The 18,524-nt window shown below is 37.9% G+C and overlaps 1 protein-coding gene across 1 annotated transcript in view; it reads right to left on the bottom strand.

Annotated features, from left to right (window-relative positions):
• The window catches only part of LUZP2 (leucine zipper protein 2), a gene marked incomplete at both ends in the record, with an annotated part of 198,677 nt that overhangs the window by 109,580 nt on the left and 70,573 nt on the right, over positions 1-18,524 (bottom strand). The window contains 2 exons of the mRNA XM_082485408.1: positions 1,664-1,734; positions 3,211-3,328. Of these exons, the coding sequence (XP_082341534.1) occupies positions 1,664-1,734; positions 3,211-3,328 (189 nt within the window). The remainder of the gene's footprint in view (positions 1-1,663; positions 1,735-3,210; positions 3,329-18,524) is intronic.

Raw genomic sequence — 18,524 nt, 5'->3', positions numbered from 1 at the left:
CTCCTTCTTACACTAAACTTCCACACCTCTCTGGATGTGAAATCCAGTAAGCCCGTAAACAGCTGTCGAGTACCCGCAGTAGCTGCAAGGCGTTTTCTTGGAGTATATTGTGAAAGCCTTTTATATTCCGAAGGAGGGTGAGCACAGCGATCTTGCACCCATGCAGGGGCCGTCTCTGGCAAGGCTGTTGCGCAGTACAGTCAATCACCGAATCCCTTATATGCAAAAGTCAACATGTACTTTTGGGTGGACCTTGAGAGACTTTAAGGGGTGATTTGAGGAGGAGATTAGGAAGTAGCCGTCACCAGTAGTTTTACTACATACTTGTAGTATGTAGTAAAATTTTCCATTAGCAGACTCAATTTTCCCATCTGCAACTAAGATCTATTTACTAAACAGTCCATTAATACGTTTAACCGATTCATCTGTTTCATAAAAGCTGCACAACAATCAAACCACTACAAAACCACATTCATGTACGAAGGACGGAGTCCATGCCGAGGGCAGCTGTGACACTGAGATGTATACCTTCAGTTGCACCCAAGCCATATAGCTGTTTAAATAAGAGATTAGCTGAAGTCTCGCTTTCATCATTTAATAGATTTGTCTGGAATACCTGAAAGGCTTTTATATAACCGATCCTCCTCTATCAAAGTAAAAATGAGAACTTCTGAATATTGTATTACGGACCTTATTTGTTGTGTATTGAAGAACTGAAGGTCATTTTATCACAAGGCTTCTCTATAGCAATGCAATTTCATAGGTATTTTATTAAATACGTTATCGGCAATAAGATGGCCATGGGATTTAAGTATTGCATTTGTAACAATGAAATAAGACTTTATTAAGTCTTTCAATAATTCTTTTTCTAAGGAAAAAGATGTATAGATGCATTCATTATATAGCATTGTTTCAGCAAAAGCGATCCCTATATTAGTTATATTTTGCTGTCATTAAAACTGTATTGGTGGTGTTTGCTAGTCTGCATTCCAAGAACTGAGAGAAGCGGAACGATGAGCTACTTGTGACAAAACACTAGCGGATTTGAGACTAAGGACTAGGCTGGGAACTTGCTTTCCCCGCCATGGAAACTCGTTGTTCCTTAAGTGCTCGATGAATAATTTGAAGTGAACACTTCTCTCTCTCCTCCTAACTGCCTTCCTCACAGATAGCCAGCACAAGAATTCCTACTTTCGCACAACGGCTAGCGATTTGGAGTGTCTACGTGCATGAATATTTAATTAAGAGGCCTGAATAAATACATATCATCATCTTTAAACTCGGAGACTGAGGTACTTGAATAATTTAATTAACTGGGCATTACCATCCACTAGTAATTTTCCAAAACTTCTGATTTTATTCTTTTTAAGAGAGAATTTCACGAATAAACCTTCCTGAGAAATTCAAAGTCCCTTTCCTTAGCAGATATGTCACTAGAGCATTTTAACATATACTCCTAGTATATGTCCAATATCAGCAAATAAATAATTTATTCCAAAATCTTCCCCCAAAAGCATGCCCTGCCCTTAATTTTACTGCTGTAATCAGCAGACTCTGGAATACAGTAGTGTTTATGCATTAAAGTAAAAGGAAAGGTGGAATTTCCCAGTCTGACAGTTATCAGCCCGGAAATGGAAAGAGAAGGGAGGAGGTGGGGTCTTACCTTTGCTTTTGGCCCAGTTCCAGAAGTTTCTGCACATCATTTTTGGCTGATGCTTCATCATTTTTCAAAGACTGATAGCAAAGGAAGAACTCTATTACCAAAGAGATCTTTAATATTATTCATCTGTGAAATAATTAATTTGGTCATCTTTCATAAACTGCTCCCGGTGAATTACAGATATTACCACTTGTGGGAAATGGAGGAACAGCCTGACTTTTCTTTTACCATAACTCAGCACAGCTAACTGTACGCAGCTGTTTTGCAAACATTAAATGAGAGCTGATCAAATCAAATAAGTAGATTCAGAAACAAACAAACGACTCAAAGCATTAGGATTGTATGAAAAAGATAAGCGAGTATACAGAGAAGATAATACTACAGCTCTTTGCCTCTATCTGGCTCTCCCCAGTGTCGAGTCTAAAATACCTCGTCCTTTAACTTTGCTGAGTACTACCTTCAACTGTTCTGCGTAAGAAATCCCATTCTCAAATAACTTTGTTACGAGGAAAAGCACATTTCTCTCAAAAGTAAGAAGAAAAGCCCTACAACAATAAAGAGTGGTAAAGTACTCAAAAAAAAAAAAAAAAAAAAGCAAATAGTTCAATAGTTCATATTAATTAGAATCAGAAAAGTCTGGAATAAAAGGCAACATAACATAGTAATGTAATATAGCACAGTACTGATATGCAGTACCAGTATTCCTCTGTGACCAGACGTGGGGATGCCACTCCTTATATTTTTGCCTTCTGGCTTATGTCACCATGAAGATAAAAACGTAGAGTCAGAAAAATAGTGTCCGTTAAAATGGTATGAAATACAGAGGCAAATCTCAACTGGTAACGAGTCTCAATCTTTTCACCAGACCAACACACCGTACCTGGAAAAGACAGGCGTGCTCTCAAGCGAGCACCTGGTGATTTCAGGACCTCAAATCCAGAGCAGGATTTATAATCTACTGTTCACTCTGAGGAGCTGATTTGACTCCAGAGTTAATCTGACTATCCCAGTCTACCCGTGATAGCTCAGAACCTCCCAAGTTAAAGGCAGCGGTGTCTCGGCTCTAGCTGCAGGCTCACCTAGCACAATTGGTCAGCTGAACTTGTAAAGTAATGCCCTGTGGTAAATCCAGTCAGTCGGTGTAAGTGGCACGTCAGGTAGCTAAAGGGAGCGGCTAAATTAGGCTGAGGATGTGTAACTCATCAGCAAAGACGCGACCGGCAACAGTAAAGGACAGATGTGTGGCAACTCCACTAAGACAGCTTATTCTTTTTCCTTCCCTTCCTCTTGTTTTTGTTCCACTATGCTCTATTTTCATATTTCCTTTATATTTTTGAGTAAGAGGACAAAGAGCCCAACTCATTGGGATTACATTTTCCATAAAAACATCGGATCTCTGTTAGGTACAAGATCAACAAAACAATAATTATTCACATATTAAAAAAAAACAAAAAACAAAAAACACCACCCCATATTTTTTTGTAATAACTACATATCAGTATGAAAAATTCAAGGTAAATAATCCTACAGAAACTGAGACATAACCTAACCTGGAGGTTTACTTTAATTCCCTCAAGTTCTTTAGAAGTCTTCGACAGTTGACGAAGGATGTTGCTCCTTTCCTTAAAGACTTCTTTCAGTTGTCTCTCCAGTTCTTCATAGCCCTGTCTAACATAGAAAATAAAAGCATGAGATCCTCTCAAAACATCCCTCAATGTATTCAAAAACAGTCTCAGTTCATACAAATTTAATTATCTGAACATTCTTTATGGATTCCTCATTGGAGTGTGGGAAGGTCCCCCTGTTCACCTGCATAATAACGTGATTTCTCCTAGAATAGATAATAGATGTTTTATATGTCAAAAGAATGTGTGAATGCGACTACACAAATTATCAGACTGAAACATGGCAAATGGTGTATTGTCTGTGATGAACAGGAGACAGACGGGATGTATTTAACATGAGTGATGGTACACAGCGTGAGGTTTTTCTTGTTTTGAGAGATATTCCCGGCAAGAAACCAAGCAAAACTTTGAAGGTACGATGTTTCGTGACACCCGGTAATTTGAGGGAAGGATGATTCAGATCTATTTTAACTTTGTAAAATATTTTTCATTCCACAATTTCCCCCCACTTAAACCCCCTTGCAGTATAAACTAGAACTGACAAATACGCTAAAAGGAATCAAACCTAATTATTAATTAATGGATTAGTCAAAATATTCAATCCTTTTCTAAACAGTAATTTTTACTTGGAATGTAACTATATATTTTAGAGTTTTTATAAAAGCCACAGTGAAGCAAATCCAACGCATAGTGGTTTAGTTTGAACAACATACAGATCCAACTCTCCTGCCCCATTTCAAAAAAAAAAAAAAAAAAAAAAGCAAACATTGCAGTTAATTCTAAAGCTACATACTTTTTCATTTAAAATTGTTTTGAGGAAGAGTGGTCAGTGAATTGAAACATCCATTTCTTCTACAACTTAATTTTATTTTTATTTTTTTCCTCTTTGCTGTACCTCTGGTTCTAAGAAAAGGGAAAAAAGAACCTCAACTCTGCAACACACATCAGTACTGTTTTATTATCGGATCCGAGACCTTGAAGTTAAGCAGGAAGCTTAATGCTCCTTTAATGGGTTTTGAATACACACTTTAGCAAAGAAACTCAATAAAACAAATTAAATATGCTACCTAATATCAGTTCTATCTATTCTAGCAATAGAGAGCTCACAAAATACGATAGATTAATGAAAAAAAAAGAAATGCAAAGTATCATATTAAATGATACTTTGGCTACCTGGAAGAGATGAAAGTGAATAAAGCGTCTCTTTCATCAACACAAGACTTTAGGCAAAGAATCCTAACTTTATATTGAAGTTTCAGCAATAATTATATTCAGCTTTGACAGAACGTTGCAAATTAAAAAGCACAGAATTCTTTGAGTTTGCATCTCCAGTGAAATACAACGCATCTCCGATTTCTGCTTGCTGCTGCAAAATAAGAACTAAGATGCTTTGGTCCGCAACACAGCACCCACCACTTTCAGCGAAGATCTTCAGCACAATTGTTTCGCACCGCTTCATTTCACAGTAAAGTTCTCTTTTAGAGGAAAGTTGAAAAGGAATAGGGGAGGGAGATTCTCCCCCAATACCAAAAAATGTTAAGTTTTACCAAGGTGGTTAAATAAAATCTATGATCTGTCTAATGTGTTCCGTAGCTGGTAGATAAAAAGCTCAGCTGTCGGTAAAATATTTTATTCTCTTTATAAATTTTGCTTTTTCTTTCCATTTGTGGATGAACTTCATTTCAAGAAACTGCGGTTTCAAACCATTTCGATTATGTTCATCCACCAGAGGAAAGGAAAAACTGCAGGTCTCGGGAGGGGGAACAAGAAGTACCTCTGAGAACAACCGTAAGAAGGCACGGGATAAAGTCAGCGTAAGGAGATAATGCCAGAACTCAGCCATGCATACCTACCAGTACCTAAACAGCACTCGTCAGTAATCTGGTTAACCTTGATATGGATAACTAATGTTATAAAATATAAATTACCTTAAATACACGTCACATTGCCAAACTCATCATGGGTTTACAAGAAAATCCATACGCCAATATATCGAACCTTTGAGAATTTAGCGTTATTTACACGGAGGGCTTGGTTCAATTTCTTCTATCAAACTGAATGAAAGACCCTACTGTTACATGAATTAAATCCAGCCAGTGCTAGAATAGCTGATAAACGTTAGCATTCTGGTTCTCACACACTAGGTAAATAAAATCTCCTGCAGTAAGTTTTATACAGAAACACCTATAGTTGTTTGGGTTTTTTTTTGTTACCACTCCAGCTATGTGTGATTTTAATCAAGGCATACATCACTGGAAAAGAGCTGGCTCACCTCCGCAGCAGTAACAACATTAAGTGTAATCAGCCTGACAAGCTTCAGAGAATACGCCCATTTTAATTCGCTGATGACCAGAGGTCATGGAGGAATTTCCTCCTGCTGAAGTAACCAGGTAGTATCAACAAGGTCATCACTTCCATTCCCCTTTTAGCATCACAAAAAGAATTTTAGACTTAATGGTCTCTTTTGCCACTAAAATGTCGTGGTTTTGTTTAAAGCTAAGCCCTGCCTTTAAAAAAAAAAAAAAATTACCTGCAAGTGACAACACTGTCTTAACGATGACTTTAAAGTAGCCACCACCTCTAATCCCAGTCCAGCTTGGGCATTTAACGGCCATCTGTCCCAAGCAGCCAATTATGCTGCCCGTGGGTATTCAGCTGGCACAGGTTTCACTCTCCTGCCTTCTAAATACTGCTATCTACCAATTAGCCTAAACCAAGGCCTGTCTTGAATTTTTAAATTGGATTTAATATAAATTATGCATGCACTTACATTTTCCTTCATGTATTTTATGACACACCGGGCAGGGAGGAGACAAAAAGCCAACTCGCCACAGTGAGTCACAAAACAAACTAAAGCCTCAGAACCATTAGAGGAGAATTTAAAAAGATGAAAGAAGAGTGAAGATACAAAACACAACTATCAGATCTATTAACTACTACGTCCTCAAAGTTTTAATTCTGGGCAGTATCATCTCCGATTAAAAGCTCTGACTCTCAGCATCGTGTCCAAAAACAGTGCCCATTTATCTGAAGACAGTAAAATTAAACTCCGCCCCTGCGTGGTAGCCAACAAACCCTTGGATCAGCCCATCTATTTGGGTCACCTCAACGTCTACATTGCAAACCTTTGTCTTTTAGGACTAATGAAGCGATATTCAAGTGAAAAAAGGTAAATTTGTAAATACATTGGTCTAATTATGAATCATATTATTCAAGAATTCCTACATTTTTCTACAAAACTGAATATATGTTCACCTTCACATTTCAGTATTTAGGATTCTCAGGATTGTGTTTAAGGAAAAATCCATGGTCAATTGGTTTTCTTATTCTACCCTTCTTGAATTCTAAACAACCAAATTTTAGGTTCTCACGTACTTGATAAGCACTCTGTGGAAGGTTTCACCCACCCATAAATGTAAGCGCGGCTAGGCAGGCCCTTCTGCAAGAGCTTAAGTCACTTTTCCGTATCTGCATGCCCGCCCTCTGCAGCTGTGCTATTGTATGAAAAGCATGATTTTTTCGAAACTGATGTTCAATTAAAAAAAAAAAAAAAATCAGTATTTCCACCACCATATAGTAACTTTTCATTCATATTTGAAAACACATAAATCACAAAATATAGAATCACAAGTACAGAATTTTGTCCTGATGAGTATCAGCGAACTCGTCTGAATTTGATTAGCTAACAAGATCATTTGTCTAATTAAGAAAAAACTGCAACATGCAAAGCAATTGGGCCAGGTATCAACAAGACTTCATCAGCATAATTCCTCTGAATTCAGGGAAGATTTAAATTGAAACACCTAATCTATATCTAGGAACCTGAAGAAAAGATCCAGCTCTTTAAGAAGGACGGCATCATCCCTCACCATATGGAGGAAAGCATATGGAAGGAACTTCAGTAGAAAACCAGTGAAATGTTAAACTCAGTGATAAATTACGCAGGTGGGGAGGGACAGCGGATTCTTGCAGCCGGAACACCTTGCTTATGTTGAACTTGGATGCCCCTTTGGTACTACAGGACAATTCTGAAAGAAGCTGAGTCGGTTAACACGTGACACGCGTCACCCTGCCATAAACACCATGAAATCCCACTGACTTCCGGTCCTCAAAAACTGTCAGGGTTCTCTGCTCATTTGGCAGTATAATTATACACACGGCTGAAATAAGTTAAACCCATTCCTAGGAAACTCCGCTATGTAATTACACACAGATTAAATCTGTTCTCTGAATATTAGGTCACACCAGTTGCACCATTCTGCAAAATAAAGAGTCTTTATCAACATACCCACCTGGGACTAAAATGAATATTTACCATTTTAGCACATGAATGCTTTTACAAATGTTCATTGTGAAACAGAACAATTTAGGAATACTCTACATGTTAAGGTCATCTGTAGTACTCTAATTGCAAGTTGTTTTGCTTTTACCATCCGGCTATTGATGTAGTGTCAGCGTAAATTCCGATATCATTTGTTTTCTGGGAATGATATTCACTTATAGTTTTAAGCTTAGTCAGCCGTTCTGACTTTTCTATTATTCTTACTGACGTGATTTAATAGATTACAGTAAACATTTCAGCAGATTCTAATTTTCAGTATGCAAGAGAGACAAACGCTTAGTAACTTGAAAGACTTGTGCCCCAGAGATCACTCCACCTCTGTCATCTCCTTAAATACTAGAAGTTAGGCTTTTAGTCTTCAAAATAAGGATTGAGTTTATTTCTCACTGAACAATATGTACTATGTCAGGACAAAGTAAAATTGATTTTGTTTTCCCACTAGGGTTACAAAGCCTGTCTTTGAAATAAAACTTTTATAAAGATTTCAATTATTTATGGTACATAAATGTCCCTGACTGAAAAAAAAAAAAAAAAACCAAAAACAAAAACAAACCCATCCCTTAAAAGAAAAGAGAAAATTGAAATACAGTCTAAGTTTGTCTTAAACTGCAGATGTCTCTTGCAGCAAATCTGCTGTCAGGTATATTCTTTAAGCCACTCTTTTTAAAATCTTTACTGCTTTAATTGGAATTAATAGTTTAGGGCATTCTACTGTAAATTCTAAGAATATTAAGCGAGATGATGAGAAGGTCGCAGCCTCACGGGTTTGGCTATTTTTTTAAAGCAGCAATAGGTAAGAAAAGAGTATACCGTATACATTTTCATGCAGCATAAAGAGTAAATACTGCTTACGGAGCGTACTTGCAAAGTGCCTGAGTGCCCAGGCGTTCCTAAAGCAATCTCTTGAAGATATTCTTGGTGGCAGATGTGGACACGTGAATGTGGTTTATATTCGAGTGAGAAAAAGATTCATCGCAGTTCTAAATCAACGTATCTGGAAGTTGGAGATAAGAATCTAAAATGGTAAAATAAGCAAACGCGAGGGACATAAATTATGACAACAGCATTATGATGCTGCTTTTTCTCTTTCTAAATATTAGCATTTTTTATCTAGATATTCAGTGGGACGGAAGTAATTTATTAATGATCACCAAACAGAATGACCAGGTTATCTAAATGGAGTATGCAGTATATAATACATATAATTATAGCGTGTATATATATAATGCACTATAATAGTATCCAACCTGAGTTTCAACTACTTTTATCTGATTTCAGTGAATTCTGAGTTAAAAATTACATTTGGATAAAAAACATATAAGTTGATCAGCAGATAAGCTCTTGCTGATAACCCACCTTTGTCCGATACAACCGTTCTCCATACTCAGATGGCATTTTCATTACATGTTTTGTATTTGGGCATTATCTAAACACTGTGTTTCAGACTACCAGGGCATAGGGAGGAAGAAAAATGGACACAGAGCTTGGGGATTTAGGGCGAGACAAGGAAAATTTTTATTTACCTGACCTTCACAATTTGTGCAAAATATTTGATTGGAACGTTTCATCCCTACCTACTGAGGACAACGTACGATCTGGCGGTCCAGGCTTGATTTATTAAATAAAAATAAAAAAATAAAACAAAAAAATTAAATATTTTTTTAGTATTTAATTATTAAATAAAAAAATAAAATAAATAAATAAAAAAATCACATTGTCAGTACATGTATGACTATAGCAGGTTATGACCACTTACGTAGACTTACGTGCCCAAACTATTCCAACTTTAATAGCCCACAAAATGGTAGTAGTGCTGGTGCGCTTTAATTGGTTTCTACACTGCCAGCAGCTAGAAAATCAGGCCCTTTGCATCTATTTCCTCTTGTTTTTTAATGCACTCATTGTAAATTACCCAAAACAATCCAGCATCTTTTTGGCAGGCTCTTGGCTGTGTAGAATCAATGACTCATCAGGGAAAAGCTGCAAGTGTCAGTTCCCATCAATGAGTAAAGGAGCCAACGGAGATTTCGGAGAACTTGCAGCTGGCTTAGATAGGTGGCCCCAGGAAATGAAACAGCGAGTTGAATCATCATGTATAACGTGATATCGAAAACAACAACCTAAAGGAAAATCCCAACTTGTATTCATACACCGAAAAGTGCACAGGCCACAAAAGCAGAGTTGACATCGTGAGGAAGGACTGTACGAAGTCCTGTGACTGACTCCACAGAAAAATACCTCCTCCCAAGCGTACAGATGGGCATCTTGAGCCTTTTTTCTTCTTCAAGCTATCATTCAGTAGGCACTTTACCTAAAGCATGAATCCTTACTGGATTAATACAGTTGTAATGTGGAACAGACGGCTTCTGAAAAGGAAGTTATTAAACTTTTTACATCTATTCAAACATGGACTGCTTAAACGTGGACTTGTCCTCTGCATGTAGGGTTGACCTTTCACATCAGTTCTACAGGATTTAGTCTTTAATAGGAAATCCATTCACACCAAAACCATTCTTTTTCCGATAGCTAACATTACCCTTTTCACTTCTGATATTCTTCATCATTTATGCTCATAATACTGCCTTTGGACTCATTTTTCTACTGCATATCTAAAACTTTTGACTATGACCTCAATGTTATTACCTTTAAATACAGTACTGTTACACTAGTCTCCTCAAATAACCAGCAATGCTTTTTTCCAACATTTTTTATGGTACAGTCAGGTTAACATTTCTGTCTCAGCTAGCTGCATAATTTAACCTTGTAGTTGTTTTAGAATTTGGCTTTTAATAACAAAAAAGAACATACCAACACCATGACATCTGTAGGAAATTTCACTCTAAGCTGTTATCTCAGTTGATATAAAATTGAGATATTTCTACTTTACCTGACAAAACTGTCAATGGGTATTCTTTGAAAGCCTATTTCACCGTTTAATAACTTGGTTTAGTAAAGTTCACAGATCAGCTATAATCAAGTTTTAGAAATGAAACTTGTAAAACTTTTTCTTTTATTAACCCAGAGGTAACGAGATGAGAAATTAGCCCCAGGTCATTTGATTCTATATACATAACCAGGCGCGCGCGCACACACACAATATAGACATAAAGGCACACACAAATGAGATGTATAAATTTAGGGCTAATGCATTTCTAGGCACAGACATGCCACGGGAGTATTCTTTTTAAATTCCAGCTGGTACCCTGTAATCATGGTAAGAACACGCTTAGCTGGCAGCACGATCTAGATTTGCCAAGTCCAATCAACATTTCTAAGGGCTGCGGAAGGGCAAACACCACAGTATAAGGTCAGCTAGTTCAATTAACTTCTATTCTATTTTTAAAAATAAATGGGACTTGTCTTAATGATAAGCTACCCGCTCTGTGTTGTGGCACTTCTCAAAAACCTAATACTACTAAGTAAGATTTATTGCATTAATAAACCATACCATGATTTTTTTTATATATATGAGTAAATCACTTTGCAAATTAGCATCTTAAGAAGTCAGGATAAAGGGGATATTGGCACTTAAGGGTCTCAGGTGCTTAACTAACCCTTCCTTTACCACTAAGATCCTGAATTCCTCACCAGTTGCTACCCAGCACCACAAGCACCTAAGAATCTTCTGTGTTACTAGAAATGAAATCCCGACACTGCTGAATTGCTCGGAGACACCAGGAAAAGAGGAAAGAGGACTTGAATCCACGCTGTGGTGACCACACGTGTATCCGGTTTACGGACAAATGCAAGTTCAGCGCTGATCTTGTGAGTGTTTATTCGGGCAGGGAGGAAAGCCAAAGCAACAAGCTTGAAAACTGGTGCTCTCCTGCACTTATGGAGACCTGGGAGAGCCTGGAAGTTGTACTGATAATGTAAACTGTCATAAGAAAACAGCGGTGATTTCTGCTAAGGGAATCTAAAGTCCCTTCGCTGAAGCGAATGCTACAAAGACTGCCGAACAAGGCAGCCCAGACTGGCTGCCGCTGCGTTCCTTCAACACCAAGGGCATCCCGTTTACCCAGCTTATTCACAAAAGCTAACTCCAGCCTGACGTGGGCTAATCCCCTTATATTCTGTGATATTTGGAGGAGAACCACCACCCCTTCAGACAGGGAGCACAGTGACTCGGGACCGAATCACCCCGTAGCCAGATTTGTCTCTCCCACTGACTGCAGAGGAAGCCCAGCCATAAGCACCTTCAGGGTAACGTTTTCTGGGAAAGACCAAAGACGGAACGGAAGCGCTGAATATAAAAAGTGAACTCAGCCGGTACAGCAGTAATTGCGCAAATACCCCCGATCGCAACAGTAAACCGACAAACTGAGCGGAGCGATGCTGATGAAGGCTGGCAGGCCGCCCGCTCGCACCAGGGCGGCCCCCTCCACCGAAGTGACTCGGTGGAAAGACATCACACCCTCAAGCAAAATTTTCGTTACAGACTTTCAAAATCCTTACTCTGCTTGAGAATTCAGATAAGATGTATCTGCACCTTCATTTCTAATCCATCTGCCTCACACGTTTGAGAGAGCAGGCATTAAACAAAATAACTGAGTTACTAGCAGCAGATATATATATATATGTTAAAATTTGGAAGAAAACTTTTCTTGCTATTTAAAGTCCTACCAAAAATATGGTTATACAAAATATGATTATATTGGGTTTGTCTTGTAGCAACGAATTTCCCTTTCCTCCCCCAAATATTCCTAATTTCCAAATTATTTATTTTTCCAATTTCCAGGTATTTAACATTGCTGTTGCACCCTAACTTCTACATTTGTTCTGCTCAAACATGAAGAAATCAGTCTGTTCAGTATAATTCTTCCTCTCTTCTTTCACGTGCTCTGGTGCTAATGTGATTCAACCTAGTTTATTGCAAAAAATAAATGCTAATGTTTTTCAACTGAAGGAATTAAAACCCCCTCCATTTGATTAGAGTTGTTTCAGACATTCTTACAGAAGTTTAGAAATTCAAAAAGAAAAAGTTTATCGAATATTCTATCAACTTCTCCTGCTGAGACCTTACAGTTCTCTGTGGTAGAGTTTATAGTGTTTCAGCCCTTTAAGTTTCACAATGGCTCAAAGCCTTGGAACTCCTGTCACCTCCTCTGAGAGGTATTTCCACAGTCTACCAAAATCAGAATATTAAAAAAAAAAAAAAAACCAAAACACGTTTCTTAGCTTTCAGCCTGTATTTTCCCTTTTTTTCACTTTTTGTTTTCCCTGAATCATGGAAACTATCGCCAACAAATCTGTCCCATCCGCTTTGACTGTCTCCTTTTTCTCCTTCATGGTGCTCTGAATTAAAATAAGCCGGGCACATAAAGAGTAAGCACAATCTCATGGTTGGAAGGGCATCAAATGTAAACAGCTTATTTCCTTATTGTGTTTTATAGGCAAGTCATATGGCTAGTTTAATACTAAGATTTTTGTTGATGCACTTTGACATCTGAGATTAAGGAATATCGCTAGTACCAGAGTCCTATCTGCTACTGAACCCGGCTGACCTGGAACAACTGAGTGTGTTCAGTTAGTATCAGAGAATAGTAGGTCTGCCTATCTTTTGCTTCGAGGGTGAATATTTCTTAATTTTCATTCAATTTTCAAATCAATCGGGACATCTCGCTTTAAAATATTACTTCAGTATGTCAGCATATCACCAAGCCAAACCATTATTGCCACAATATATTAATTAAATAATTGCATGCTGATTATATGATTCCCAAATGATAGGGTGTAAAATGTGTTACATTTTGGATGTCCCGCAGCTGTAAAAAGAAAGAATAAAAAGAAAAATTAAAAAGCACCTCTAGAGCATCGACGCTACTAAATTAACAAGATAAAATAAAGGATAAAACTCGCATAGATATTATCAACTCGTTGTTGGCAAATCCCCCAAAAAGGCATCATAGCACACCAGTGAGGCCAACTTCTTGTGAGGAACAGTTCCAAAGTACCTGGCGGGCAGCACTATGTTAAAACATCTTCTGATTAGCTCAGGGTGGTAGCAGAGCAAGCACATGTGTGTCTAAAAAAGACAATATGGATAACCTGATAAAAATAACTTTTCCTTTCTGTAGAGAAATTGTTATATATTTCTTATATTATGGGGGTTTTGTAAAAGTTCTTATCCCGGCTCCCGGACAGCAGTAGAAGGTTTGTCAGTTTTAGTTGACTCTTCTGACACCGCATCCTTGGTCTTAGAAGATTTAAAGCCTCATCCAAAGGAACAGCAGAATCTGTCTTGGACTCTTGGTAAACTTTTCAAAACTACCTGGGGGCAACTTGCCTGCAAGTCAACCTCCTCTTTTTCTTTTTTTAATCCATCTGCTAGATAATTATACAAAAGAAAAATCCCGCAAATCCCTTCAGAAGACTACTTTTTAAAGGAAACACAATAGCAATATTCTTTTCTACCTAGCAGAGGCATTTCTAGATACTCGTTTTACTTAATCTGGCAAGAAATAAGGAAAGCGAAACGCAAGCTCCTTATAATGCATGTCACTGCTCAGCAATTTTGTTAGTAGGTCTGTCTTTGCGCCTGCTCCTCACCCCTTTATAGTGGGACTAGAACAATAAGCAGAAGAGACAGAAACAATTGTATAGTTCATTTTCTGCCAGAAAGGACAACTTTGAACAATTTACCACTGAATTTCTCTTGATGGTATCAAACCACCCTTAACTTTGTTCACTCCAATGCAAAAAAAGATTATCTCAAGATGCTATTATCCTGGGCTTGTACAAAACACAGGACCATGCATGCTGCGACTCGTTGCTTTGGGATCTTATATATATTAAAAAAAATGGAATATATATCTTTGTTATTTTTTTTGTTTGTATTGGCACAATGATGATGCTGTTCCACTGACACATTCAGGATGTTTTTTATCACTTCTGATTATATAACTTACAAAATTATTCTCCACATCTCGAACTTCGTCCTCACTAAACTTCAAACACTTACTTAAACCACTCATAAAGCCTAATTATGTGTAAGTGCTGTTCATGGATAAATCCATGTTCTTATAAGCCGTACTTAACTGGAGTCTATTGAGAACAAAGGAATTTGGTTTTGTTGCTACTATATCAGGCATTGTTCTTGAATTGTACAGATTTAGTGAATTTCTATTTTAAATATCATTAAACAGTAGCCCCAAAATGCGTTGCTTGTTACCGTCATATATTGGCCAACCAACAAAACCGTTATCTTGACTTGAGCCGTAATGTCACTTCATTTGCATTTCTCAATGTGATGTGATCATCAGGTACAAAAGAAAGTAAAGAGAAAAGATAGGAAAGCTGAAGAGAAAAATACATCTGTACCTGGTAAGGATCAAGGAGGTATAGTCCCATAGGAGTGAATGCGGATTGTAGAAAGACAGAAACGGGAAAAAGGTCATCGAGTGGAAAAGAAGATACAGAAGCAGCAGAAAATAAATATGAAGTTCTGAAGAGCAAACTGAAATCTAAACGACAGTCAGAAATAGCTGAAGAGCTCAAAAGAATTGCAAGGTGTGGGTAAGCAATGAAGAGGGCTAAATAAAGAACTTGAGGTCCACTGCTGTGTCTCTGACTCCTTAAAAACAAAATACTACTTTCAGCATAATTTACATCAGGGAAATTTGGAGAATTAAAATGTAAACCAACTAGTGAATATAAATGATGAGTAAGAGACCAAAACCACCTGGGAAGCAAGAGAACTGGCAATTTCAAAAAGATGTTAACTTCTGAAACATTAAAGACAAATGCCAAAACCAACAACAACAACAAAAAAGAAATTAAGTAGATTTTAAAGAAGAAATGCAAAATCAATGAAAGAGAGAAGTAATTTTGCTCTTATGTCCATCTAGCACTTGCCAACATATTGCAAATACGTATAAGAGAGATATAGTCCTCTCAAATTCAACCACTGAAAGTTATCCATAAAGAGCTGTACGCAGAAAACACTGCAATGTATCACAATCTCTCTCTACTTTGCGGCTGTCCTTTCAACAGATGATATACAGAGCTACGTATATTATTTCAACCCTTCTTTATCCTGCGAAATTCTTTTTTCTGTTTCCCTCAAAAATGTACTGAAACTCAAGGTTAAAAAAAAAAAAAAAGGTGATACATAGCAAGTTAAGTAACAGCTGCTACTCCCATTGGACCAATACCTAAAGGCATATTGATTTTTCTCTTTATAAAGTCTGTATGAAGTTAGTCTTCATACAATTAAGCTTAATAAAATTCAATTGTCTAATAAAAACTGCCTGCGATATTTATAGCTTGACAATTCATGAGTAATATATCTGAAAAAACCAGAATAACGTGTGTATGGATAGACTCCAATGGATAACATGATAGAACAGATCAGCGAAACAGCCATGCTTTACTTTTTACATTAGGTTTATCTATATTTTTTCTTCTAAGACAAATTGGCATTTCCAAAAACTTGGAAAACAAATTTTATGTTTATAATAGACATTTTAGACCATGTCATCCATCCATTCTGAAATTTATCTTACCAGTATATAGGACTTTGGTGAGATTTGGATTAATTTTTAATGAAATCTTTCGTGGTTTTCACTTAACATTTCTATCTCAGAAAACCCTTAAGGTCTGTGACAAAACATTCAGTCCATTTACTCCCTTCTTTCCATCAGTGTTCCCACTGTGTTTGCTTTTACAGTGCCTAAAGCAATTCATAACCACAATTATTTTTTTTATTGGATTTTCATCTATCATTTTAGTATCTCAATGATCCAGAACGCAACTGGGTCATTTTTTTTTTCATTGGCGTAAAGGTCCTCGGTGAACAGACAGGAATGCCATGAGAGGAAAAGGAACACCAGGTAAGAAGACACTGCTAACCTCAATTTATTAAGTGGCCTAAGCAAGGGACCGACTGCGTCAGGACAAGGGTCACGCTCACAGCCCCACCTACACCCCAACTACCGCTCCAACGAGCCAGCGCGGTCGCGCCTGGGGGAAACACAGCACTTTCTCCAAAGGGACTCGGTGTTGTGCAACGGGTGGCAAACGGGCAACCAAGGCATCATGGTTCTCACCTCCCCCAGCTCTGCTACTGGGTGGTTTTATGACCAGGTGCCAACAGGAGGCTGCAATCAAATCACCCCCCGACGGTACGGTGGGGATGCCTTCCAGCAGTTTCAGGTATTACTCTGCTGTCAGTTGTTGATGCAGAGACCGTGCCAAAGCTCGGCACGCTCCGTTCCCGTTCGCATCGTCCTGTTTGCCAGGGCTCCCGACGCTCACTCAACTCCTGATCGAGACAAGGTGATGATGCTCCTGCGACAAGGAGGAAGGAAAAACTAAAGACAAACTGCAGGGGAATGCCAATGCTTTCCATTGGATGCTAATTCCATAGCAGCTTCATCTTTAAACGACTTGGAACGGTGAAAAAAAATATCACTAGCTTCACAACTTTTTTCCATTTGCTTTTTAAAGACTCTGTGAGAACTACAGATACTCGAGAGGTTTTCCAAAGGTCACAGCATAGTTTATAAAAGAAAGCATTAACAAGTGCAAATATAAATGTTTCTATCCTTTCCCACTATAATCTCTTTAATTCATCGGAAATACTTATTTTCTGAATACATCATAATGACAATTACATGAGAAGGGAAGAAACGGCTAAATTTACCGCATACAGAACGCAAATCAAGTGGTAAAGAACAATGTTCTTATCAAGCTTCATGCAAATCTGCGTTTGCTGTTGAGAAAATCCTTCTGGATTGCTGAAATGCAGCTATGTTAATAAGCAGATATAAAAAGCGAGTGATGAACACAAATGCCCATCTCACTTCCTACAGACTTTCCTTTCCTCAGGCACTAACTCTTTGCTTAGCATACGCCTCCATCAGCAGCCAGCACCTCGTATGCCGTGTAGCTGGAACAAAACGTACCTCTTAACTTCGCTCCAAAGTTTTTATTTTTATCGGCTTCCCAGTGATATCAGCACTTCTTCAGTTGCATCAAGAACTATGTGAACTGAACCCTCTCAGTGAACATCTAATTGACATAGAACAGCTGTGACCATACACTCGTTTTTTCCTCTCACTCCGTATCTGCTTTGAACGACATTTGCGTTGCAGATTCAATGGAAGAAAACGCTCCATAGCGAACTTCTTCACCAATACACTTTGTGAGATCAAAAGGTTTTTTTCCAAGAGTGGTACATGAACATATCTGAAATTCAACGTATATGCAAACCACGGAGGATGGTTCGATATATGGGGTATCATTTCTCTCCTAAAACCAGAAAAGTTTCCTTCACTCTGTATTCAGCCCATTTTCCCTAGATCAGAACTGAGCCAAACATAACTTCATGAAATTCTCTGTACTTGTAATTTTTCTTAGCGTGACTGTCACACATTTCCCCCCCCCCCCCCCCCCCCCCCTAAGTTTTGCATTGTCTTTTGTGATTCTCACTCAAGTGATCTCCAAAACAACTATACCAAAATTGGAAAGAACGGGCTGTAGCACTACTACAGCAATGCCGTGATCATGTAAATTCACACATCTCCCGCTGGAGAGATTTCCCAGGTTATCAGCATACTAATCCGTGCATGCTGTCCAACTTCCAGCCTAGAAATATTATTGCAGAATTTAAATTTTCCTAAATGTCCAAGGTATCAGAATTCATCATTTCATTCGGATGATTATTTTTTTTTCATATATAAAATTAATATAATAAAAATTAAGGGGTTCCATTCAAAAACTGTTCAGGAATTAAATTAAAATTTGAACAACTCCAGGCACAACTTAAAAATAATCTTAATTCCTTACCCAAGAAAAATAAAGACAACGGGAATATCTAAGGTAGTCCGAATATATTCTCATCTCTCTGAAAACTGCTCCTGTGCAGTAGGTGTGCAAGGATTTACCTACATTATGA

The sequence above is a fragment of the Vanellus vanellus genome (genome assembly GCF_965231255.1).
Source record: "Vanellus vanellus genome assembly, chromosome: 6".
NCBI lineage: Eukaryota > Metazoa > Chordata > Aves > Charadriiformes > Charadriidae > Vanellus > Vanellus vanellus.
The sequence above is the reverse complement of the archived record's forward strand: the minus strand, read 5'-3'. Positions and strand labels throughout refer to the sequence as shown.